Below are 26,376 nucleotides of genomic sequence, written 5' to 3'. Positions count from 1 at the left end.
AATGAAAAGACAGTGAGACACCATATACAAAGCAATGTGACCTAATGTGTCCTTAGACTCAGACTTCTCATTCCAAACACATCGATAAAACACAAGCATTATTTGAACCTTTTTGAAGAGGTGTTGGATTTGTACATCTCACTTCAGCTTGGCAGTTCCTTGAATCTACTCTCCTCAATTTGGGATGATCATCAACTCGTATTCTTCGCTGTCTTCCTCTGTCAGATGTCTCAGCACCAGAGATCCAGTGGATTTATCAACTTCAACCCGGCTCTGCGGTCGGTTTTACAGATGTTGTGAAGGTCACGCTCCCTCCTGTTATACCGCGAAGGACGTCAACAGTGATGAAACCGGCTCCATGGCAGAGACCTGCTGAGACATGCATGTATCAACCAACATGTCACAACTTTTAATTCTATCGATGAGACATTTGATCAATATAAGTGTGGCTGACTAGAGAAGTGAGGATTTCATGGTGTATTCTCAGTTTAGTCCTCTTCTGATGTTGTGTGACCTTCTGGCTCCTGTGTTAGTGCAACAATGGAACAACTGCCCTGAAGATTATCTGTAATAAATGAAATGTCATCAACAAGTCCATAGGCCTGCCATGCTTAATTATTACCTACACTAACCTTTGGTTATTGTTGTTGCATTGACTTACGTAAGCTAATAAAACACAACTGAATATCAGAAATTATGATAACGATCCTTCATCAGCTTATCGTGAGAGAGACTACAGCTCTCTGAGATGGACACTTAGTAGGCACAGACTTTCTTTGAGCTAAATCCTCAAGTTGTTTATAAAAACACTCACAGAACTTAGTGTGTTTTCCATGGATGAATCAGGATTAAAACATTTCAAGACTGACAATATTTTACAAATAAGGCAAAAATAAAAAGGAATAAAATATATTCAATAAAAGCTTAACCTACGTGCAATACTGTGCACACTTGTCTGTCTGGTAAAGTGTTAACTATAAGCTCAGGTTTTTTTATCATACTTATTATGGCGTTTTTATTTTAACTTAAAGTAAAGTCAGCGGGAAAATGGGAGGAGAGAATGGAAGAAGATTCGCAGCAAATGACACTCAGCCTTTTTTCTATGATTATTAAAATTAATAATGTTAATATGTGAGCAGTTTCAGATATCAAGATTTAGGAACCTACTTTTGTTTGTTTACTACGAATTATTCTCAAGACTGCTCTGGAATACATTTGTATTTTGTATTTAAGAGGTGAGATTATAGAAATTGAACCTCTTCTATAATATTTAAAGTTATTCCAGCAGTTGATCTGATTAAGTATCACTATTTCCTGTTTACTGGGAATGATTAAAAAGGAACTTACTATGATGAAGCTCAATATACAAAATATTATAGGAACTGTTAGGAGAAAGTGTGAGAGCAAGTTTTGTTTGGGTGTTTATTTGAATTTGCACATTTCTAAAACGTTTTCGTTGGAAGGACAGAAAATACTTTGTGTATAACGTGTTTTTAAAAATATTTATATAATTGTCGCTCCGATGTTTTGTCCTGTTGATCTGTGATGTTCAAGTTTCACCAGAAGAGGGAGACATGTTGCAGCCTCTCCACCATAGACTTGAATGTGTTGCTGCAGTTTCATTGGGTTGCTCTCATGGTGCAAAGGTTGTTGGAACAGTGTCAGTGTTGAGCTCGTCTCATCTGCACGTCTCAGGAAGAGGGAACAATGAACCTGTTGATTTTACTTTGCGTTCTTTGTGTGACCTTTACAGGTAAGAAGCAAGAACTTTGACATATTAACTGTTTTGTGGTTGTAGAAAAGTCGTGTTAACCTTTGTTTTTTTTAACCAATGAAATTTAATTACTGTTTGCAACAAAATCCAAAACAATCTGGATTATATTTCAATATTTAATGATATAAAAGTCTCCTTTACGGTCCGTCTTTAATTTGTCTCGTCCAGGTTTGTGTGAAGGCGGTGGGGTGTTGGTTGACGATCTTCTGAATGCAACTGTAGGAGGGAAGGTGCTATTCACCACAAAGCTGACACCACAAGAACCACCTGTGACAATCACCGTTGTGATCTGGAAAGTTAATCAAAGTAAAATATTAAGCTTTAGCTCAGGTTCGAATAGACCTACACCAGAGTATGAAGACAGGATCACCCTCTTCATATCTAGTGGATCCCTGGAGCTCAGGAATTTGGCTCTTAAAGACAGTGGATATTACAGTGTTGACCTTATAACATCTGATGCAGATAAAAGTGGAAGCACCAGACTGATGATATATGGTGAGCACATATTCAATTCCAACAATAAATGTGTGGGTTTGTCTCTGCAAATTTCAAGAAAAATTATGCATTTTCATTGAATCTGTTAAGTCACGCATATTAATATAAAGAAGCTTATTGAGGGTTTTATTGACCTCTTCAACCTACTGTTTAGATTATTGAGGCAGTTTTGAGTCTCACTTGGCTTCATTTCAATTATCTACAGAGTGTACAGACGCAGCTGTGAGAGCTGTAGAAATAACAATAATGAGTAAAGAGTAGTGGCCTCGCTGCTGTTACTGATACATCTCCTTCCACCACCAGGACTGAAGTCTCCCAAACAATTACAGATTGCAACATCTAATGCTTTCATACAAAAGGCAAAAAAATTTATGTTTTTTAAAATTGTTTTGTTTTGTGAAAAAAATGTTAAAACACAAACCATGTGGGAGTTAGTTCAACAATGGATCTTTGCTGTTAGGGTTGTGTTAACAGGGAAAAGCAGATAATTGCCTGGCATCCCAATCTAGGGGACAAAGGCTGATGTTAGATCACAGCAAAGACAATTTTTTGAGAACCCCTTAAATTCTATGATCGTAGAGGAGAATGCAACAAGGCCCCATAACTGTTCTGGAAGTTTTCTAAAAGATGGTGAAGGAGGATTCAAGCAGCAGCTGATGTCTAATGCAGAAGATTTTAATGTAGACTTGATGCATCAAGAACAGAAGGTGGAACAATAAACAAACACTAACAGATTAACATGAGCAATTATCGACCCCCAAGTCTGAAGATGTCTCCCACAGCATCCCAGTATATCTTCCTCTTCTTGCATCACCCATCCCAAAAGCACATCCATGAATGGCTAGAATTGCTGTCACTCTATGTTACATGTAGGTGTTTGCAACCTATTGGATAGTTAAGTATAAAGTATGCATTCATAAATCAAATTATGTCCTTACATCTTGCCACTGATAAATTACGCAAAAAAGTTGAAGTTGGTGAGAGGAGAAGTTGGTGAGAGGAGAAGTTGGTGCCTCTCTGTCATGCGTTTTTGAAAATTCCTGTACAATAACGATGTCAACGTTTGGTTGAAGATAAGAAAAAATGAATGTGTGTCACAGATGGTGGTGTTACGGATTATTTGTTACGTTTTTCATGATTTTCACTTCATTTGGTTGGTGCATTATTGCTTTCAGGCTCAGCAGGATTAAATCAAACCTCAAACATCAGCTACAACTTTCATGGTTCAGATGGAAATCATTCCTCGTCATTGTGGTGTTGACTTTTACATTTGTTTCCCCTTTATCTCCTCCGCCCACAGAGCCAGTCTCCAATGTGATGATAACAACCAGCAGCCCAGACTTGGTAGAGTTCATCAGCTCCGTCCGTCTGTCCTGCTCCTCCTCTGGATCCTCGCTCTCCTTCCTCTGGCTGAACGGCAGCTCGGAGGTCACAGCCAGCGACAGAGTTCAGTTCACTGATGGGGGCTCCAAACTCACTATTTTCAATGTGACCCGTTACGACCAGGGACCGTTCAGGTGTCGTGTGGTAAATCCTGTCAGTAACGGCACCAGTGATCCAGTGTTCCTCTTCCTCAGCTGTGAGTGAATAACCTGCACCTCACTACGAGTCAGGGTGTGGGCCCTACGCTTTTTCATTTCTCTTGCAACTAACGTTACATCTTGTTGATTTTCTTCTAGGCTGTTGTTCTACTTTCAGTTGGCCCAGAAAATACAAGTTTAAATCTGTTTCCATCTGAACTTTATTATGAGGACGGCTCGAACGTCAGCCTGACGTGCTCAGCTGTCTCCAGACCTCCTGCTCACTTTCAGTGGATTGGAGACAAACTGTCTGTTTCTGGACCAGAGCTCACACTGCCAAACATTGAAATCTACAAATCTCTGTTTGTCTTTCAGACGGACCAGGAAGTGTCCAAATCACTGGTCCACGTGAGATAAATGTGAAACACACCTTAACATTAACCTGCTCCGTTGAGTCTACACCAGGGGTGGGCAAACTTTCTGACTCACGGGCCACAATGAGTTCAAAAATTTGACAGAGGGGCCGGGCCAGGAACAGACAGATGGAGTGATTTTGTGAACTAATATAAATGACATGGAAAAATCATTACATGAAAGGATTTGGCCTTTACCAAGTAGCAAAGCACTTATTTGCAAGGCCATTTAACAAAAACCCGCCTTCAGAGAAAGGCTTGCTAGCCTTTGCTATTTCGAATGCCCCCAAAAAAAACATGCCTTGGTAGATTACTTTGTCTGTGAAAAAAAATGTTGCTGCGTCTGTAAATTAGTCGCCAACCTCTGAGCTGCAGCCACCCGTTCTTGTGTTGACTGCTTGCTATCGTAGTTAGCATGCTTCATAGCAAAGTGACGGCTGATGTTGTACTCCATGAAAACTGCGACAGTTTCTCGGCATATCAGGCATACAGCCTTCGATTGGACATCAGTGAAAAAGTATTTTGTTGTCGACTCGGTGTTAAACACTTGGCACTCATTGTCCACTTTTCGTTTCCTTGATCCTCTCATTTTACAGAAGGGCTCACAGGGCAAAGGGAAAAAGTGAAGGAAGATCATGTGCCCTTTCGAGCCCTATACACCACACTCCCGGGCAAATCTAATTTAGCTGACGCTTTTATCCAAAGCGACTTACAATAAGTGCATTCAACCCTGAGGGTTCAAACAACAAGAATCAAGAAATTACAATTTCTTCAAAAATAAAGCAAAACTACAAAGTTCTATAAGTACGTGCCATTTAAGTGCTACTAAATTGTTAGTTTTAAAAAAAAAAAAAAAATGTAATTTAATTTTTTTTTTACACCTTTTCTACACCTTTTTCTACACCTGCACAGCAACGAATAATGTAACAGGGAGAAGGTCAACCGAAACGCATGCATTGTCCGTGATAGGTAACGAGATGTGAATATACAAATGACAACAGGCTCACATTATTATACCTAACTATCAACTAATCGAAGATAAAACTAATCTTAGATAGTTTGACAGTTTAAATCATGTTCGAATGATTTCTCTTTTTAATTTAGTCAAACAACCTCCAAGTTGTAACGCTGGTTGCATTGCTGGAATAATAATCGCTTGCTGTCTCATCGTTGGACTTTGTGCTGGAGGATTGTATTTTGTTTCTCGAAGAAGGTACGTGACCAACAGTTTTGTAATAAGTCACCAATTGATGTATTTGTGTCTTAGCCAAGTCATGACAAACAATGCTGGAAAGGTATCAAGTCTACTATTCACCTACAAAACATGTTTTTTTAACTTTAAATGATTAACTTAAGATACTATATTTATCTTTATTACTGTAATCAAGCACTGAAATTAGTTTTGCTAATGTCAAGCTTCATTTTTGCAGCTCAGATAATGCATGACTGTATAAAATAACGATTCATTCTCCCTCTAAACAGAAAACAGCGAAAACATCTGTCTCATGGAGACACCAGAACAGGTGAGTTAATAACAAGTTTGTGTTTTACTTGTGTATTTATGACTTATAATTTATTCCCTTGATTGATTTCCTCTAAACAGTGTTTCTACCCCAGTTTCTACAGGCAGTGGAAGGCAGGACAATGTGGCATCGTCAAGTAATCAGGTAAAAATGATCAGTGGGTTCACTTTCACTCAAGAAGCTCAGAAGTGTCAGTTCACCTTTAAAATATCAAACCGTTACTGAATATGTCAATATTCCAGTAAACGTGCAGCAAAGGGGGAAAAAAACTACATACAGTTTTATAATTAAAGTAGCTGACTTTACCCCAATGGGATTCAGTCCATGTTATGTCTTTGTTGTGTTTTAGAGCCATAAAATGGCAAAATCTACTATTCTGCAACTCACAAAATCCTCAATTAATTATTACTATATTAACTACAATCATAGTATTAAACAATGTGCGTTAATTGCATGAAATTCTAAAATTAGACTGCAGGACCTTTATTTGACCTTTTTTTTACAATTAGCTTTCATATATTAGTGGGCAAAGTATGGGTGACACAGGGGTGCAGTCGTTAGGGGTTAGGGGTTATGGTTGTTTGTGCTTTTGCTTGGGTTTCCTCCAGGTTCCCCGGCTTCCGCTTGCTTTGGTTAATTGGAGACTCTACATTGTCAGTAGGTGTGAGTGTGAATGGTTGTTTGTGTCGGTTTACTGTCCCTGCGATACGCTCTCACCCTATGTCAGCTGACAAACCAACTTTACACCAGGGAAGCGTATATTCAATTCACGCTTTACTCAAAACTGTTGCCTAACATATATTTTTATTAGCTCACTTTATCATCTTTTGCAGGATGTGACCTACACAGACATTAATGTCTTAAAGAAAAGGGATGGTGGGACGGTGCAGCTGGAGTTAGAGAAAAACTCTGAATATGCTGAGGTCAAAGTGAACAACAGACTTCCTGCAGCATCCTCCACTGACGCCAATGTGGAGCAAACTAACGAAGCTGCTCCACAGTCTGGTGCAAACTGTGCACGGACTGATGTTTAGGACCCAATGACCTGATCCCAGTGGATACGGTGGAACAGAGGCAGCTAAAGTGTCACCAGACCAACACACACTTCCCTGTCCTTGGTTTGTTTGCATAGTTTGTAACCGTTTCCCAACACTTTGGTTTATTGCTTTATCTGCGCTCTGTCAATGCAAATGTTAGTTAAAATTGGTGTCATCGATTTTTGCATAGTGTTGATACTGCTATGACCTATCTTTGACATGTATACTGAGATCCCAGTTTGCAGCTTTGTTATGATTTAATTATTAACATCTTAAAAATGCTTCGTTGTGGTTGTCTGAAAAACAGCAAACCAAGCATATAAATACAGTTTATAATAAAAACTTTACAATAGTAGCATAAGGAATAAGCAACAACGAGGGAATTCTCCAAAGTTTAACTTCAATGTAAAGAAAAACAAGGGTTTAAAGTCAACATTGTTATAATCTCCAAGAGGTTGTTTTTTTTACATGTGCAATAGATAATTCTCAGGTATTGAAAAGCTGTGGCCTCAATCAGCACAGGTTTCCAGTAAATGTCAGTAAAGTAAGTTGTTAAATAGATGATCAGGTGATTTCACCAGAAAGCCTCAGAAGAAACAGTAAATAATTTGAATAGCGGTATTAGAAAAGAGAAGCTAGTTTACATGGTTCATTTCTAACACCATATATGGTTTCGTATGAGATAAAAAAGAATTCAGTTTCCCAACACAGCAGAACATGGTGCTTCTTAGGGGAAGTTCAGTTTGTAGATATCAGGTGTCAGATCAGTATAGAGTTAGAGTCAGTATTGTCCCCCTGACAGTATGTCGCTGCGTAGAAGTCCGGGGGGATTTAAATATACATGTATAGATGGAGTGACTTAATGGTATCTGAACTGAAGTCTTAAAAAAAAAATGTGTAATTGCGTTTGTATTATAATTATAACATGCCCTAACCCATTTAGAGGCAAGAAGTTATTGTTTTCCACTTCCTTCAATTGGTCCAAAAAGCACCTTCTTATTGCAAAAGACTTTATGTTTTAAATGTGGCAACTGTTTGAGAAACCTGTGGTTTTAAAGAAGCACTTTATCATGTCTCCACATCGACAGCCAGTCGTCCGGCCTCTTCCTCTGAACACAATGTCTCAAGAGCACCTAAACAGAATGCCTTCAAATTTGGCAGCAACCTTCATTCAGATTCAAGGAAGAACAAATTAAAATCCAAGTCAAAGGTCAATGAACAAGGTCACTGTACCTCACAAAACCCTTCTTTTTAGCCTTGCGATAAAATGAGATGAAACTCTGTTAAATAGTCTCTAACTTATTATTGTCTGCTGTTTGGCGTTGACCTGTATACGTAGTTGGCAACTGTGACCAAAAACCACTCTATGAATCTGGTGACTTTGAACTAAACAGGAAAGTTGTCAGCTGGAATCTCAACAAAGGTGGTTTGCGGCTCCAGCTCCGCTAAAACCTTAAAATAATTAGTAGTGTAGATAATGGCTGAATATGCTAAATGATACCTACTCATATTATATTCTGCCAATCAGTTGTCCTTGAGCACTTAAGTTCCAGTTGCTATTGTCTTCTTCTGAACTGTGATTATCTTTCTACTGTTGTTTGAGTTCCTGTTTGCTGTCAATATTTTCTTGGTAAAGACTTTTTGGCAACGTTGACTGAATCTCTGTTGCAGCACAAGGGCGCCTCCTTGTGGAACGTAAGAGCAGAGCTGGGTGTTGCCAGATAGTGTTCATAAGCTCACAACAGTTTTTTAATAAAAGTTTGTAACAGTGTCACCATGACAAGATAATATCAGACTGCTGCTGGTGTTAAAGAACATGAGACACTTTATCATGTTGTTGAAGGTTGAATGACACTAGAACAAATGATGTCAGGTCTGTTGTGCGACACCTGGGAAGTCGCGTTGTGTGAAGATGTATTTATTAAAACTGGATTTGAAATCAGCTGTGAGACAAACAGATGAATTTAAAGCAATACGATATCATTTATTTGTTTGATCATAGAATGAAAAATACATTGTAACAAGGATTCGGCTCAATAAAAACAATTAAACTAATAAAGACTACCAGAGTTCTATATGACCAAGGAACTGGAAATAATACAAAAACAAAAGATTATTGATAAGTCAGTTATTATTTTACATTTCATCCACAATAATCTCCAAGAGGTTGTTTTTTTATACACGTGCAATAAATGCCATAATTCTCAGGTATGGAAAACCTGTGGCCTCAATCAGCACAGGTTTGCAGTAAATGTCAGTAAAGTTTGTTGTTCAATAGATGATCAGGTGTTTTCATCAGAAAGCCTCAGAAAAGCCAGTACCTAATTTGAATAGCGGGATTAGAAAAGAGAAGCTAGTTAACATGGTTCATTTCTAACACCATATATGATTTTGTATGAGATAAAAAAGAATTCAGTTTCCCAAGACAGCAGAAGATGTGCTTCTTAGGGGAAGTTCAGTTTGTAGATATCAGGGGTCAGATCTGATAACGTCAGTATTGTCCCCTGACAGTATGTTGCTGCGTAGATGTCCGGGAGGATTTAAATATACATGTATAGATGGAGTGACTTAATGGTAACTGAACTGAAGTCTTAAAACACAAATGTGTAATTGCGTTTGTATTATAATAATAACATGCCCTAACCCATTAAGAGGCAGGAGGTCATTGTTTCCACTTCTTTCAATTGGTTCAAAAACCACAGACTAATTGCAAAAAACTTTATTTTTTAAATGTGTCAACTGTTTGAGAAACCTGTGGTTTTAAAGAAGAACTTTATCATGTCTCCACATCGACAGCCAGTCGTCCGGCCTCTTCCTCTGAACACAATGTCTCAAGAACACCTCAACAGAACTCCTTCAAATTTGGAAGCAACCTTCACACCGATTAAAGGAAGAACAAATAAGAATCAAAGTTCAATGATCAAAGTCACTGTGACCTCACAAAACCCTTATTTTTAGCCTTGTAAGAAAATGAGATGAAACTCTGTTAAATAGTCCCTAACTTATTATTGTCTGCTGTATGGCGTTGACCTGTATACGTAGTTGGCAACTGTGACCAAAAACCACACTATGAATCTGGTGAAAGTTGTCAGCTGGAACCTCAACAAAGGTGGTTGGTGGCTCCAGCTCTGCAAAAACCTTAAAAGGATGAGTAGTGTAGATAATGGTTGAATATATTAAAATTGGTAAATGACACCTACACCTATTATACTCTGCCAATCAGTTGTCCTTGAGCACTTAAGTTCCAGTTGCTGTTGTCTTCTTCTGAACTGTGATATCTTTCTACTTTTGACTGATGCTCTGTTGCAGCGCAAGGTTGCCTCCTGGTGGAACGTAAGAGCAGAGCTGGATGTTGCCTGATAGTGTTCATAAGCTCACAACAGTTTTTTAATAAAAGGTTGTAAGAGTGACACAATGACAAGATGTTATCAGGCTGCTGCTGGTGTTAAAGAACATGAGACACGTTATCATGTTGTTGAAGGTTGAATGTCACCAGAACAAAAGACGTCAGGTCTGTTGTCCGACACCTGAGAATTTGCGTAGTTTGAAGATTTATTTATTAAAACTGGATTTGAAATCAGCTGTGAGACAAACAGATGAATTTAAAGCAATAAAATATCATGTATTTGTTTGAATATGGAATAAAAAGACAAGGCTGGGACTCAATAAATACAATTAAACTAATAACGACTGCCACAGTTTTGTATAACCAAAGAACTGGAAATAATACAAACACAAACGATTTTTGATTAGTCATTTATTATTTTACATTTCATCCACATTAGAAACTTGATGGGGCAGAGCAGTAATATCCTACAGATGTAACTGTTCGGTCAATTTCCAGAGACACAATGCAGTCTTTAGATCAACATGAGTCCCACCAAGCTCAGGACAGTGCAAACCATTGTGGAAATAGACCGACTGATTGTAGAGGTTGAGTCTGGATCAGAAAAAGAAAGACATTACTCTACAAATAGAGGCACGGCATGTGAAAGAGAGAAAGACAGCTCAAGTACCATGCAGTTTGTGGACCTCAGAGGTCTCCAGACCAGTGACAGAGTTTTGAGCGGTGCAGGTTTACTTCCCCAGGTGCCTTTCCTCCATCTCGTGGATGAAGTGCACAGGCCCGTATATCAGCATGTGTTTGAATCTCCAGTAGTAAGTCGCCCTTGGCAGCGAGTCAGCAGAGCACCTCAGAGTGACCCTCTCCTCCATCTCTGCTTCGATTGGCGTCTGATCGATTATCGGTCTGTCAGGTTCATCTGCACGGATGAGGAAGGAGATCATTAAGAAGGCTGAAAAAAGTAGCTTGAGCAGCTGAATGTTAATAAAGAAAAAATGTAAGTACATACAGAAGACTTTGAGACTACAAATGGTTGTTTCAAAACTGATATAATTGCTGACATTAGGCTACAGTGAAACCCTCCAGTATCCATCCAGTCCACTGGGCTGATGGACAACACTCTGTTGCCCTCTTGAAAACTGAATCTGACAGGTTTTCCATCTTTCGTCCACTCTCTGCTCACCAAGCCGTTGGCATCGCAGGCTAGTTTCACAGAGGTTTTACCCTCTATTAAGTTCCCTGTGGGACAGGCCATGGTGGGTTTTGACACTTGGGCTGTGCACAAAGGAATAAATCAAATGAAAAGACAGTGAGACACCATATACCAACCAATGTGACCTAGTGTGTCCTTTAAGCAGATTCATTACTATTGTTTTTCAGACTTCTCATTCCAAACACATTGATAAAACACAAGCATTATTTGAACCTTTTTAAAGACGAGTTGAATTCGTAGTGAGTATTTCATGATGTTTTCTAAGTTTGGTCCTCTTCTGATGTTGGGTGACCTTCTGGCTCCTGTGTTAGTGCGACAATGGAACAACTGCCCGAAGATTATCTGTAATAAATGAAATGTCATCAAGAAGTCCACAGGCTTGCCATGCTTAATTATTACCTACACTAACCTTTGGTTATTGTTGTCGCACTTACTTACGTAAGCTAATAAAACAACTGCATATCAGAAATTATGATAACGATCCTTCATCAGCTCACCGTGAGAGAGACTACAGCTCTCTGAGATGGACACTTAGTAGGCACAGACTCTATTTGTGCTAAATTATCATGTTGTATATAAACACACTCACAGAACTTGAGTGTTTTCCATGGTTAAACCAGGATTAAAACTTTGCAAGACCGAAAATATTTTAGAAATAAGGCAAAAGTGAAAAGGAGTACAATATTCTCAATAAAAGCTTAACCTACGTGCAGTACTGTGCACACTTGTCTGTCTGTGACAGTGTTATAAGTTCAGGTTTTTTTAACACTTATTTTGGCATTTCAAGTTAACTTGAGTAAAGTGAGCCTGAAATGGGAGGAGAGAATGGAGGATGATTCACAGAAATTGACACTCAGCCGTTTTTTATGATTATTATAATAATATCTGAGCAGTTTCAGATGTCAAGGTTTACCGAACTACTTTTGTTACCTTACTACTAATTATTCTCAAGACTGCTTTGGAATACATTTGTATTTTGTATTGAAGAGGTGAGATTGTAGAAATTCAACCTCTTCTATAATATTTAATCTAATCCAGTAGTTGATCTGATTAAGTATCACTATTTTCCTGTTTACTGGGTTAAAAAGGAACTTAATATGATGAAGCTCAATATACAAAATATTATAGGAAGTGTTAGGAGAAAGTGTGAGATGCAAGTTTTGTTTGGGTGTTTATTTGAATTAGTACATTTCTAAAACTTTTTCGTTAGAAGGAGAGTAAATACTTTTCATATAATGTGTTTTTAAAAATATTCATATCATAGTCGCTACTATGTTTTGTGCCGGTGAACTTCGATGTTCAAGTTTCACCAGAAGAGGGAGACATGTTGCAGCCTCTCCACCACAGACTTGAATGTGTTGCTGCAGTTTCAGTGGGTTGCTCTCATGGTGCAAAGGTTGTTGGAACAGTGTCAGTGTTGAGCTCTTCTCATCTGCACGTCTCAGGAAGAGGGAACAATGAACCTGTGGTTTTTACTTTGCGTTTTTTGTGCGACCTTTACAGGTAAGAAGCAAGACCTTTGACATATTAACTGTTTTGTGGTTGTAGAAAAGTCATGTTAACCTTTGTTATTTTTAACCAACAAAATTGATTTATAATGACAACTGTTCCAGAAATCCAAAACAATCTGGAATATAAGACTCCAAGAAATAAAAATAGACTTTCAATAATTAATGAAACAAAGTCTCTTTCATGGTCCGTCTTTAATTTGTCTCCTACAGGTTTGTGTGAAGGCTTTGGGGTGTTGGTGGACGATCTGCTGAATGCAACTGTAGGAGGGAAGGTGCTATTCACAGCAAAACTGACGCCAAAAGATCCACCTGTGACTATCCAAACTGTGATCTGGAACTTTGGTATTCTTAACATAGTAAACTTCAACGCATTAATGAATGCAACGACACCAGGGTATGTAGGCAGGATCACCTTCTTCACATCTAGTGGATCCCTGGAGCTCAGGAATTTGGCTCAAAGTGACAGTGGAGATTACAACGTTAACATTTTAACATCTGACTTAAAAAATCAACCAGGAAACACCAAACTGATGATATATGGTGAGCACTTCAATTCCAGCAATAAATGTGTGTGTTTGTCTCCGCAAACTTACAAATTATGCATTTTCATTGAAAACAGAATCTGTTCAGTCCCACATGTTATTATAAAGAAGCTTAATGAGGCTTTTATTGACCTCTTCAACATACTGTTTAGATTATTGGGCCAGTTTTTAGTCTCACTTGGCTTCATTTCAATTATCTACAGACGCAGCTGTGAGACCTGTAGAAATAACACCAATGAGTAAAGAGTAGTGGCCTCACTGCTGTTACTGATACATCTCCTTCCACCACCAGGACTGAAGTCTCCCAAACAATTACTGATTGAAACATCTAATGTTTTCATACAATGGTTGAAAAGGCCAAAAATCAATGCTTTTAAAAATGATTTTGTTTTGTGAAAAAGTGTTAAAACTAAAACTATGTGAGAGTTAGTTGAACACTGGACCTTTTGCTGTGCAGGGGCGTGTCAACAGGGCAAAGCAGACAATTGCCTGGCATCCCAATCTAGGCGGCCTCAGACAATAGCTGACGTTAGTCCAGAGCAAAGACAATCTTTTGAGAACCCCTTAAATTCTACGATCGTAGAGGAGAATGCAACAAGGCCCCATAACTGTTCTGGAAGTTTTCTTAAAGCTGGTGAAAGGAGAACTCAGGCAGCAGCTGATGTCTTGTGCAGAAGATTTTAATGTAGACTTGATGCATCAAGGAGAACAGAAGGTGGAACAATAAACAAACGCTAACAGATTAACATGAGCAATTATCTACCCCAAGTCTGAAGATGTCTCCCACAGCATCCCAGTATATCCTCCTCTACTTGCATCACCCATCCCAACAGCACATCCATGAATGGCTAGAATTGCTGTCAATCTCTATGTTACATGTAGGTGTTTGCATATTATTGGATATTTAAGTCTAAAGTATGCATTCCTAAATCAAATTATGTTCTTACATCTTGCCACTGATAAAATACGCAAAAAAGTTGAAGTTGGTGAGAGGGAATTGGTGAGAGATGAAGTTGGTGCCTCGTTGTCTGGCGTATTTGAACATTCCTGAATAAGATGTCTATAACGATGTCAAGGTTTGGTTGAAGATTAGAAAAAAATGTGTCACAGATGGTGGTGTTACGGATTATTTGTTATGTTTTTCATGATTTTCCCTTCATTTGATTGGTGCATTATTGCTTCATGCTCAGCAGGATTAAGTCAAACCTCAAACATCAGATATAACTTTCATGGTTCCGATAGATATTCCTCGTCATTGTGGTCTTGGCTTTTACATTTGTTTCCCCTTTATCTCCTCCGCCCACAGAGCCAGTCTCCAATGTGACGATAACAACCAGCAGCCCAGACTTGATAGAGTTCATCAACTCCTTCCATCTGTCCTGCTCCTCCTCTGGATCCTCGCTCTCCTTCCACTGGCTGAATGGCAGCTCGGAGGTCACAGCCAGCGACAGAGTTCAGCTCACTGATGGGGGCTCCAAACTCACTATCTTGAATGTGACTCGTTACGATCAGGGAACGTACAGCTGTCTTGTGGTAAATCCTGTCAGTAACAGCACCAGTGATCCAGTGTTCCTCTCCGTCAGCTGTGAGTGAATAACCTGCACCTCACTACGAGTCAGGGTGTGGGCCCTACACCTTTTCATTTCTCTTGCAACTAAAGTTACATCTTGTTGAATTTTGTCTCTGCTGTTGTTCTACTTTCAGTTGGCCCAGAAAAAACAAGTTTAAATCTGTCTCCATCTCAACTTTATCATGAGGACGGCTCGAACGTCAGCCTGACGTGCTCAGCTGACTCCAGACCTCCTGCTCACTTTCAGTGGATTGGAGACAAACTGTCTGTTTCTGGACCAGAGCTCAAACTGCTCAACATTAAAATGAACCAGACTGGGAACTACAGCTGTGAGGCCTCTAACAACAAAACTCACAGAAGTCAGACATCTCAGCCTGTATTCATCTCTGTACTACGTAAGTTTGAGTCAAAGTTTTACTTTGACTCAAGTGGACTGGATGGAGTCACTGTGACCTCACAAAACCCTTCTTTTAACCTTGTCAGCGGCTTATACCAAGACAGCGTGATGCGATTTGGGTGGACAGAGGTCAAAGGTCAGAGTGGCCTCACAAAATATGGTTTTGGCCTCTTTAACATGATATCTCAAGTTCGCCTTGAGGGAATTTATTTCAATTTTGACCAGTTGTGAGTATATTATGAGTATATCATATATTATGAGTATATATAGAGTATAGGTATTTTAAAACTGTCAATGTTAGAATAGCAGATGGACAATCAGCAGTTTACCTCTTCACAAGTTCCGTTATATTCATACACTCAGTCAACTCTCAGGTGCATTTGTTCCTGTTTTCATATTCATCTCACAAAATCCTGTATCTTGTGTCCAACAGAGAGAATATCAGGTGCTTCTGTCAACTCCACAACAAACCAGACAGTTGAGGGAAACTCTGTGAACATAACCTGTGAGGCCGCTGGCTCAGTCTTCAGCAGACAGTGGATGATAAACGGCTCCGATCTGATCCCGACCGACACCATGACACTTAACAGCGAGAAGAGCGTGTTGTCTTTTCAGCCACTGAAGAGAACGAACAGCGGAAAATATTCCTGCAAAATCTCAAACCCCATCAACAGTGATAAGGATGAATACGACATGGTTGTAAAATGTACGTACCACGTTCGTGCACATTTTTCCCTTGTTTGTGCGGCTGTGATGAAACTATAAATCTTTGTGTGTCTTTCAGATGGACCAGAAAATGTCCTAATCACTGGTCCACATGAGATACATGTGAAAAACACCTTAACATTAACCTGCTCCGCTGAGTCTACACCATCGGCTACTTACACCTGGTCTATGAACACGACAGAGATACTCAGCGATTCTGCCGTGTTCACTAAAGACGTCACTGAGTTTTCTGACGGTGGATCCTACAACTGCACAGCAACGAATTATGCAACAGGGATAACGTCAACCGCAGTGCATGCATTGTCCGTGATAGGTAACGAGATGTGAATATACAAATGACAACTGACTCACATTATTATACCTAACTATATCAACTTATCTGAAGATAAAACTAATCTTAGATAGTTTTAAAGTTTTAAATCATGTTCGAATGATTTCTCTTTTTAATTTAGTCACACAACCTCCAAGTTGTAACTCTGGTTGCATTGCTGGAATAGTAATTGCTTGCTGTCTCATCGTTGGACTTTGTGCTGGTGGATTGTATTTTGTTTCTCGAAGAAGGTAAGTGACCAACAGCTTTGTAATAGGTCACTGATTGATGAATTTTTGTTTCTTTGCCAAGTCATGACAAACAATGCTGGAAAGTTGTAAAGTTTAACGTCTGCTATTCACCTACAAAACATGTTTTTTTTATTTTAAATGATTAACTCAAGACACTTTATTTCTCTTTATTACTGTAATCAAGCACTACAATTAGTTTTGCTAATGTTAAGCTTAATTTTTGCAGCTCAGATAATGCATGACTGTATATGATAATGATTCATTCTCCCTCTAAACAGAAAACAGCGAAAACATCTGTCTCATGGAGACACCAGAACAGGTGAGTTAATAACATGTTTGTGTTGTACTTGTGTAGTTATGCATTATTATTTATTTCCTTGATTGATTTCCTCTTATCACTGTTTCTACCCCAGGTTCTACAGGAGGTGGAAGGCAGAACAGCGTGGCATCGTCAAGTAATCAGGTAAAAATGATCAGTGGATTCACTTTAACTCAAGAAGCTCAGAAGTGTCAGTTCACCTTTAAAATATCAAACCGTCATTGAATATGTCAATATTCCAATAAACGTGAAGTAAAGGGGGAAAAGAGTGTTTTAGAGGCATAAATGGCAAAATCTACAATTCTGCATCTCACAAAATCCTTAATTAATTATTACTATATTAACTGTAATCATGGTGTTAAACAATATGCATTAAGTTGCATGAAATTGTAAAATGAGACTGTAGGACCTTTATTTTAGATTTTTTTTTAGATTTAGCTTTCATATATTAGTGGGCAAAGTATGGTTGACACGGGGATGCGGTCGTTATGGGGTATGGGAGGGGTTAGGGGATCTGGTTAAGGGTTAGGGGTTAGGGGATATGGTTGTTTGCGCTTTTGCTTGGGTTTCCTCCACGTTCCCAGGCTTCCTCTCGCTTTGGTTAATTGGGGACTCTACATTGTCAGTAGGTGTGAATGTGAATGGTTGTTTGTGTCTGTTTACTGTCCCTGTGATATGCTCTCATCCTATGTCAGCTGACAAACCAACTTTACACCAGGGAAGCAAATATTCAATTCACGCTTTACGCAAAACAGTTTTTATTCGCTCACTTTATCATCTTTTGCAGGATGTGACCTACACAGACATCCATTTCTTAAAGAAAAGGGATGGTGGGGCAGTGCAGCTGGAGTTAGAGAAAAACTCTGAATATGCTGAGGTCAAAGTGAACAACAGGCTTCCTGCAGCATACTCCACTGACGCCCATGTGGAGCAAATGAAGGATGCCCCTCCACAGTCTGGTGCAAACTGTGCACGGTCTGATGTTTAGGACCCAATGACCTGATCTCAGTGGATACGGTGGAACAGAGGCAGCTAAAGTGTCACCAGACCAACACACACTCCCCTGTCCTTTGTTTGTTTGCATAGTTTGTAACAGTTTTCCAATAGTTTTGTTTATTGCTTTATCTGCGCTCTGTCAATGCAAATGTTAGTTAAAATTGGTGTCATCGATTTTTGCATAATGTTGAAACTGCTATGACCTATCTTTGACATGTACACTGAGATCCCAGTTTGCAGCTTGGTTATGAATTAATTATTAACATCTTAAAAATGCTTCGTTGTGCTTGTCTGAAAAACAGCAAACCAAGCATATAAATACAGTTTATAATAAAAAAATGAACAATAGTAGCATAAGGAATAAGCAACAATGAGGGAATTCTCCAAAGTTTAACTTGAATGTAAAGAAAAACAAGAGTTTATAGTCAACATTGTAATAATCTCCAAGAGGTTGTTTTTTATACATGTGCAATAAATGCCATAATTCTCAGGTATTGAAAACCTGTGGCCTTATCAGCACAGGTTTCCAGTAAATGTCAGTAAAGGTTGTTGTTAAATAGATGATCAGGTGTTTTCAACAGAAAGCCTCAGAAGAAACAGGAAACTAATTTGAATAGTGGGATTAGAAAAGAGAAGCTAGTTTACATGGTTCATTTCTAACACCATATATGGTTTCATATGAGACAAAAAAGAATTCAGTGTCCCAACACAGCAGAACATGGTGCTTCTTAGGGGAAGTTCAGTTTGTAGATATCAGGTGTCAGATCTGATAACGTCAGTATTGTCCCCTGACCGTATGTTGCCGGGAATATAATATAATAATAACATGCCCTAACCCATTTAGAGGCAGGACGTCATTGTTTCCACTTCCTTCAGTTGGCTCAAAAACACCTGACTAATTGCAAAACACGTTACGTTTTAAATGTGGCAACTGTTTGAGAAACCTGTGGTTTTAAAGAAGCACTTTATTATGTCTCCACATCGACAGCCAGTAGTCCGGCCTCTTCCTCTGAACACAATGTCTAAAGAGCACCTCAACAGAACTCCTTCAAATTTGGCAGCAACCTTCACTCAGATTCAAGGAAGAACAAATTAGAATCCAAGTCAAAGGTCAATGATCCCAAGAGTGTCTTGACAGAATCGTGTGAAATTTTGCACAAGTGATGCGATTTGGTTTGACAGAGGTCTCAATGTTAATCTTATCAGATGATTGTTCACTGCTCTGTTTTATTGAAATAATTTAATGTTAATATACTGTAAATATGAGTAATGATTTAATGTTGCACTGTGCAGTTTGTTGATTCATGCTGTTTTACAACCTGAGCTCGTGAATCAGACTGTGTCACCAGGATGTGACCCAATCTGCACTCACACACACACACACACACACACACACACACACACACACACACACACACACACACACACACACACACACACACACACACACACCACTGTAGTTAATCATTGCTAGAGATCAAATTCCCCGTGAGTTATTCACAAGGTTGATGGCTGCATCAAAACTTTTACCACACCTTGTTTTATTTCAACATCATTTATTTACTTGTAACTTCTGTGAGCTTTTGCTTGACCTGAATCTGTCACATGGAAGTGAACGTGTGAGGAATGTTTGACAGAATGAGGATTGTAATACATTTCTGATTAATAAACTGCTGTTTTCAGTCACTGAATTCTGAAGATCTGGTTCAATATCAAAGCCTGCAGGTACGCTGGTGTAGTAGTCAAACAATTCAAGTCAGATTTACTGTAAATCCTGTTTTATTCAGTGTGTGAAGCTTAACTAATGAGAAACTGCTGTGGGACACTGCCCTCTAGTGTTTCATGCAATGCACTGACCTAAACCAGAAATACAGCTACACATCTTCTCTCATTTTATCACTGAATTCCTGATTTGTAATAACCCATGATCAATTTTTGAATAAAAAAAATAACATTCACTGCAAATTCAAATTTTGTATATATATATATATATATATATATATATATATATATATATATATATATAAGAAAGAAATATTTATATTTGTCCTCATCTTCATCATTGAGAGTGAAACTTAAAGAGTGACTGAGATACCTGTTGTTTAAGCAGGTTTACAGTAAATCTGGTTCAAACACACAGTGGAGTCTAACATGAGATGAGCAGTAACATGGCTTAAAGGCTAAAATAAATAACCCTTTGTGAGCGTTGGTTTTCCTGTTATTTACTCACATTTTAGTGCAGATTCTGTACTGTACATATTTTAACATCTTAACTTTCATTTATTGTCTTTTCTATATTTGCTTCATGCTCTAAATCCAACTCTTAATTCATTTTCATATCCTCTGTTTTATCAATCACCTGTAAGGCACATTTTCATGACTGACTCCAGTGTTTCACCATTCGGCAGAAAATGTTTCCACTGTGTCTAATGTTTACATGTTGACCCAGTCGGACTGGTGTCTCCTCCTAACAGACTGGATGTATAATTTGCTTGAGGTTGACCACTGACCTTAATGGTTACTGATTCACCTCCATACTGAATAGGGGCTTTCATGAAGTCAGCCTCTGTCTAGAAAATAAAATGCATGAAGCCTGACTCACGTACACTGATTTGTTTTTAAAGCTCCTGTCGTCTATGACACATCGATCTCTCTCTCTTTGGAAACTGAACAAAGAGGAACATAGAGCGCAAACAGGCGAGGGAGACCGAGGCTTTTGCTGCTGCCTGGTGTGATACAACAATAGAATCTGTCCTTTTTTGAGTTACACACCAGAGTTCAACATCTGGGCTTTATTCAATTCAGCCAACACAAAGTATGTGAAGCAAATCTGCGTTTTTTGTTGTAAACTAAAGATGTATGGCGGTGATACAGATATAAGACAAAAAGGACATATGCTGTACAACGGCGGAACTGCTTCAATTCCTCGGCCTAGTCTTTTTGTTTTCTGTCACTGATCTGTTCATGTTGTTTGATGTCCAGAGGGAGGCGCTGTGATCTCAGATACAACAGAGGGGAATAAAATGAACGTCTGTTCTTGTTCTTGGGAACTTTGGTGAGCGGGTACCATCTCCTGAGAGAGGTCTGGAAGTCACAGATTCAATTGTCAGATCGATCCAAAAAGAGTCATTCCAAACTATAAAGCTGTTGAAAAAAACAAAAGTTTATTTCCAATATTCAGCCAGGAAACTTTGATAATAAGTTTGTTTGTTGCAGAGTGGTTAGGACCAACAGAATTAATCCCTACGTATAGCTGCAGATGGCGCTGTTATTCAGTGAAAGTTACGTAATGTTGAACACATTGATGGATGATGACATTGCTTTTAAAGAGGGAGATTACCATCTGGTGATGGCGAGAGGCTGGCTACTCCCTGGACCAGTCGCCAGAGTATCACAGGGCTGAACACAGAGACAAACAACCATTTGTATGAATGAAGGTTTTTTTTAAATATTCAGATGACATCTACAACAATATAATCAAGGAACAAATGATTGTGTAGTAATATAGAATAGGATACCCAGGAATGTTTAAAGTAAAAGAAATTAGCCTCTATTTTACCCGCGTCGACATTAAAGTGATGTTAGTCCAGTAATAAATGATATTATTCTGAAGTAGTTTGTTTCAAGGAACATGTGAATTTCTTGTAATGTAGGACGTGTACTTACTTCCTTATACTAGAGTATTTTCAAACTGGTATAACTAATTTGATACATATGCACGGCCTAGTTGAAATGCAAAATCTATTTTAAGTAAATATTTATTAAGTAGTATAATAAGTACTACTACATGTACAATGAATCTTGATAGCAAACCAGTCATTTTAATATTTAGAACATTTAGCCCGTAGTGCTCACACTTCCTGTCCTCTATAGAAAACTGCAAATGCTCCACGAATAACAATATCAGTCTCACATATTGTGTGTCACAAAGGCGCACTCAGATACTGAACTTTGCACCACCGCAGTTCAAATAATGACACAGGTGTTTTCTGAGCGCTATTGTGGAGGGTAGAACCGTTGCATGAAACCAAAACGCATAGGAATAAAAAAAACTCCCACAGCCCCCACCCCTCAGTCGTGCCCCACATACCGTCTGTCATAATTTGTCATTTCATTGATTGGCCATAAAACTTCACCCAGGATGGTAAACCATGAAACGTAATGCACCTTTTGTAAGTTTGACACGAGTGGACACCCCATTAACAGAAACACCTGCAGATAAGGAATCGATTTGCTGCAGCAGGTATTTATGGGCAGGGGGCTGGACGTGTGGTGGTCGTGTATAATAGAGCAGAGATAGTGAGGATATTCTCAGACCCTCAAAATGGAGAAGAATCGAGAAGGAGCCCTGGCTATTATACTGCTGGGTTTACTACAATGTAAGCTCTGTTACAGCTGGTGGATTTGTGATGATAATCTAACAAAGTGGTGGCTGCAAATCTAAGAAGTCGTTTGTGTGATTTGTTTTATAGTAACTAACGAACATCGCTCTCCTCCTCAGGTTGTCTGAACTCTGCTGCTGTGGAGATCCAGGCCTCCCCCCACCCTGCGCTGGTGGGGGCCACGCTGACACTGTCTCTGTCTCCTCCACCATCCATGAACAGAGGGACCTGGACAGTGGGAGGCTCCCTCATCCTCAACTGGGAAGGAGCCACGCAGGCGGTGGTCCCCAGTTTCAGCGGCAGGGCCACAGTCAACGTCCTCACTGGAGCTCTGACTCTGAGCTCCGTCAGGGTGGCTGACTCAGGGGTCTACGTGGTGCAGAGCACTGACCCCCAGCTTCAGGCCAACGCTATCATCTCTGTTTATGGTGAGACAACACACCGATGGTTGATATTCAAGGGTCAGAGAATCTGATTGACTGGTTGAGCCACGAGAAAACGCTCCAGCTGCTCCGAAACATTGAATTTATACAAAGAAGTGAAATATGGACTTGATTTTTTAAGTGTTTCAAAACAGAAATAGTCAAACCACCATTTTTTCTGCATTATTTAACTTCCTGGAAAATATTAAGACCATGTTGATTCCAATCATAATAATACCTGTAACAAATTCACTATCTTTCTTATTCTATCTTTCTTTCGAGCAGGAGAAAGTCTTCACAAAAATCTGACCCATTATTCAATAGTAAATTCCTTCATTTGGCTCAGATCTCTAAAATGTGGCTTTGTTGTGGCCATTGCTTAGTAAATAGAAGTCCATGTGGGTTTGTGGGCGTATAGTTCTTAACCCGAATAAATCAGTGATCAGCATTCCCCCCATCCAACCTATAGTCAACAAGGAAATCAGATTTAGAGGCAAATAGAAATTATTATAAACCAAAGTGACATGGACAAAGGCAGTGACCAGCATAAATCTCATGAAAAAATCTGAAAACCATATTTAAAAGACAGAAAAAATAATGGGAACAAAGAAAGCATGAAAAGGCAGAGTTTCACTTTCACAGAGCATGTTGCATTTTGTTCTGTTAAACATTTAGAGGGGGAGGAGAGAAAATGCTGATGACTTGTTTACCGTGCCCTCATCACTGAAACCGGTGCCCAAAGATTCCAAAACAACATTCAGAAAGTTCCTGCTTCGTCACAGTTGGAATGACAGGGCGCATATTTACACAGCCCAGTACTGACTGAGGCAGCCTGCATGTGTTTAGGCTTGGCTGTCCCTTTGCTGATATGACGGTGTCATCTGCTTTGTGTCTGTCTGTGTCCGTCAACACTCGCCTCTATCCTGAGACCTTGTGTTCCTTCACATTCACAGAAACTGTTTCTGCTCCGTCAGTTGCCGACAACACATCCCTGTTTATCCATGCTGTTTTACGTGATGACTTTTTGTCAGGGTTTTCTCACTTTTAATTAAACCTTACTAAAAATATATTTATTTATTTATAATTAAGTTGTATCAAATACTCTTAAAGTGGACATAACTGAGTAAGACCGTCAAAAAGTAAATGTTTTCATTCTATATCACTTTACTAACAAAGTCACAATGCCTGTAACATTCAGGGTTTTGTTTTATTTGCGTGACTTAACTTCATAGATAGCGATGGTGTTATATAGATAAGATGTATCATTGAGATGTCTTCAAAAAGTAAACAAATACATATAGAATAATAACATATCGTTAAATGTTATTAAATAAATAAAGCAGATAATATAATATAAATAAAATGTATAAAAATGCTGAAACCTAAACAAAAACAAGTCTAATCTCAGATTAATGTCGGTAAAACATTTTCAACTATTGGATCAACAATAAATGTAAAAGTCAATTTTCAGACAATGTCTCCAAAAATACTTTTTGTGCCAGTTGTGTTGTATTAGATTGTAAAGAGCAGTTGTTAATGTTAACATACAGGGTTTTGGCTGTTGTTGTCTTGTCTTTGTATGGATCATCCATAACGGATGTCTAAGTAATCATGTCTTCCACAGAACCCATTTCCGATGTAACACTGAAGGCAAATCAAACCGACTTCATTGAGTTCAACACTTCAGCAGTCGCTTCGTGCTCAGTCTCCTCTGGATCCTCGCTCTCCTTCCTCTGGATGAACGGCAGTTCCGAGGTCACGGCCAGCGACAGAGTTCAGCTCACCGACGGAAACTCCTCTCTCACTGTCGTCAACGTGAGCCGCTATGACCCTGGACCATTCAGGTGTCGCGTGTCCAATCCCATCAGTAACGGCACCAGTGATCCAGTCAATTTTACCATCATCTGTGAGTAGGATGATCATAATCACAATCATGATGGTAATGATTAACACATGTAATCATACAGCAGAGCTCTGATGTGCTCTCCGCCTTTCTCCTTCAGACGGCCCAGACAACATGGCTCTCATAGTGAATGGATCCCTTTCAGTTGGATCCAATCTGACCATGCACTGCTCCGCTCAGTCCAACCCTCCAGCTCAGCTCAGCTGGACTTTCCGAGGAGATTCTTTGAACGCGACCGGTCCACTGTTGGAGCTGTACGGCGTCACCGAGGATCAAAGTGGTCCCTACTCCTGTGTGGCCTTTAACAATCACACCAACATGAACAGCAGCATCGGCTCCCTCGTCACAATAACAAGTGAGTTGGTTGGTATAGCAACATCAGCTTCCAGATTTCTTCATCAGCTTTTATGAATATGTCCTATGGTTTAACTGCATGGTCTCAGGCCCTCTGTTCAACCTAATGTTTTCATAAAACCCCTTTTAGGGATGTGTATCTGTGTAGATTGTATCGGTCCCTAAAAATTAAACCATGAATAAATAAATATTTCCTAGTTTGTTCCCAGCTTCACTCTCCCTTTGATTTGTCTCTGCAGAGTCAGGATCTAAACCACAGGCGGTCAATGTGTGGCTCCTCTCTCTGCTGTTATCGGTGGGATTCCTCTTCTCGTTGCAAGGCAAGTTGTAGAATAACTTCATGTCATGAATACATCACATTTTTTATTATTCATACTACACATAAATATCTTAATCTATGGATTGTTTTTCAATTATTTTTCTCCCATAAAAGATAGAAGTGGTATAATCCCTTTGAAACAGTGACGTTTTTCCATTAATCAGATTAGTCCCTTTCTTTAACATGATATGATGAATCAAAAGAATAAATTATATTTGCAAGAAGCCGATATAAAGTCAAATCTGCTTCCTGTTGCGACATAAGGGATGTTAAGATTATTACATTGTTGAGCAATATGATCGGCTGAAAGAATCCGATTCATGATTCCAGAAATCTCTATTGTATTTCATTACACATACTGTACTACTGTGGGTGATAGACATAATAAACTAAAAAACTAATAGCAATAACAACAAGTTTGAAACATAAAGATCTTATTTATATATATTTTATATTAATATTTTACTAAAAAGAAGAAAAATTTAGAATATGTTTATATTAAAAGTAAATAATTCAATAGATTATTTTATTAACCCTTGACAGTGTCTCCCAATTACATTTTAAGACCAATATAACATATTTTTGATTGTTGATTGTATAGTTTAAAAAATTGTATAGTTTAAAAAATGTATAGTATTTGTGTTGCCAAAAATTGGAGGAAAAAGGAATAAAGAGTATAAATAAGAGATTCCACTGTTCTTGAGATTTAACTCAGGCAAGAAGAAGACATTGAAACAAATACAGATTTTGACCACAGTAACATTACTAATTTTACTAATAACTGCGTATCTTTCACAGACGTTGCTGTTCCTTCAGTCCATGGACGACTTTGATGCAGTGAAATAAATTTGACAATGCTAACTTTTATGTAAACAAGCAATAAAGCATTCAGAACCACTGTGTGTGTGTGTGTGTGTGTGTTTGTGTGTGTGTGTGTGTGTGTGTGTGTGTGTGTGTGTGTGTGTGTGTGTGTGTGTGTGTTTGTGTGTCTGTGAGTTCACGGACAAGTTAATTGAGGATAACCTGTGTCCTCTCTTGGGGTAAGTGGTAAAGGTT

The 26,376-nt window shown here is 38.8% G+C and overlaps 1 protein-coding gene across 1 annotated transcript; it reads left to right on the top strand.

Annotated features, from left to right (window-relative positions):
• The first annotated feature begins 1,614 nt into the window (after window positions 1-1,614).
• LOC133013943 (carcinoembryonic antigen-related cell adhesion molecule 5-like) lies at window positions 1,615-26,217 on the top strand. Its single transcript, XM_061081027.1, has 17 exons — window positions 1,615-1,753; window positions 1,943-2,269; window positions 3,570-3,848; window positions 4,165-4,197; window positions 5,307-5,415; window positions 5,685-5,725; window positions 5,820-5,869; window positions 6,559-6,757; window positions 12,741-12,821; window positions 13,040-13,369; window positions 14,678-14,956; window positions 15,076-15,352; window positions 17,900-17,912; window positions 24,395-24,650; window positions 24,748-25,002; window positions 25,241-25,321; window positions 26,119-26,217. The coding sequence occupies exons 1-17, from the start codon at window positions 1,708-1,710 to the stop codon at window positions 26,151-26,153; spliced, it is 2,691 nt and encodes an 896-aa protein (XP_060937010.1). The 5' UTR covers window positions 1,615-1,707; the 3' UTR covers window positions 26,154-26,217.
• Window positions 26,218-26,376: the final 159 nt, after the last annotated feature.

Source organism: Limanda limanda, chromosome 11, assembly GCF_963576545.1.
Source record: "Limanda limanda chromosome 11, fLimLim1.1, whole genome shotgun sequence".
Taxonomy (NCBI): domain Eukaryota; kingdom Metazoa; phylum Chordata; class Actinopteri; order Pleuronectiformes; family Pleuronectidae; genus Limanda; species Limanda limanda.
This window is presented reverse-complemented; position numbering and strand designations above follow the sequence as displayed.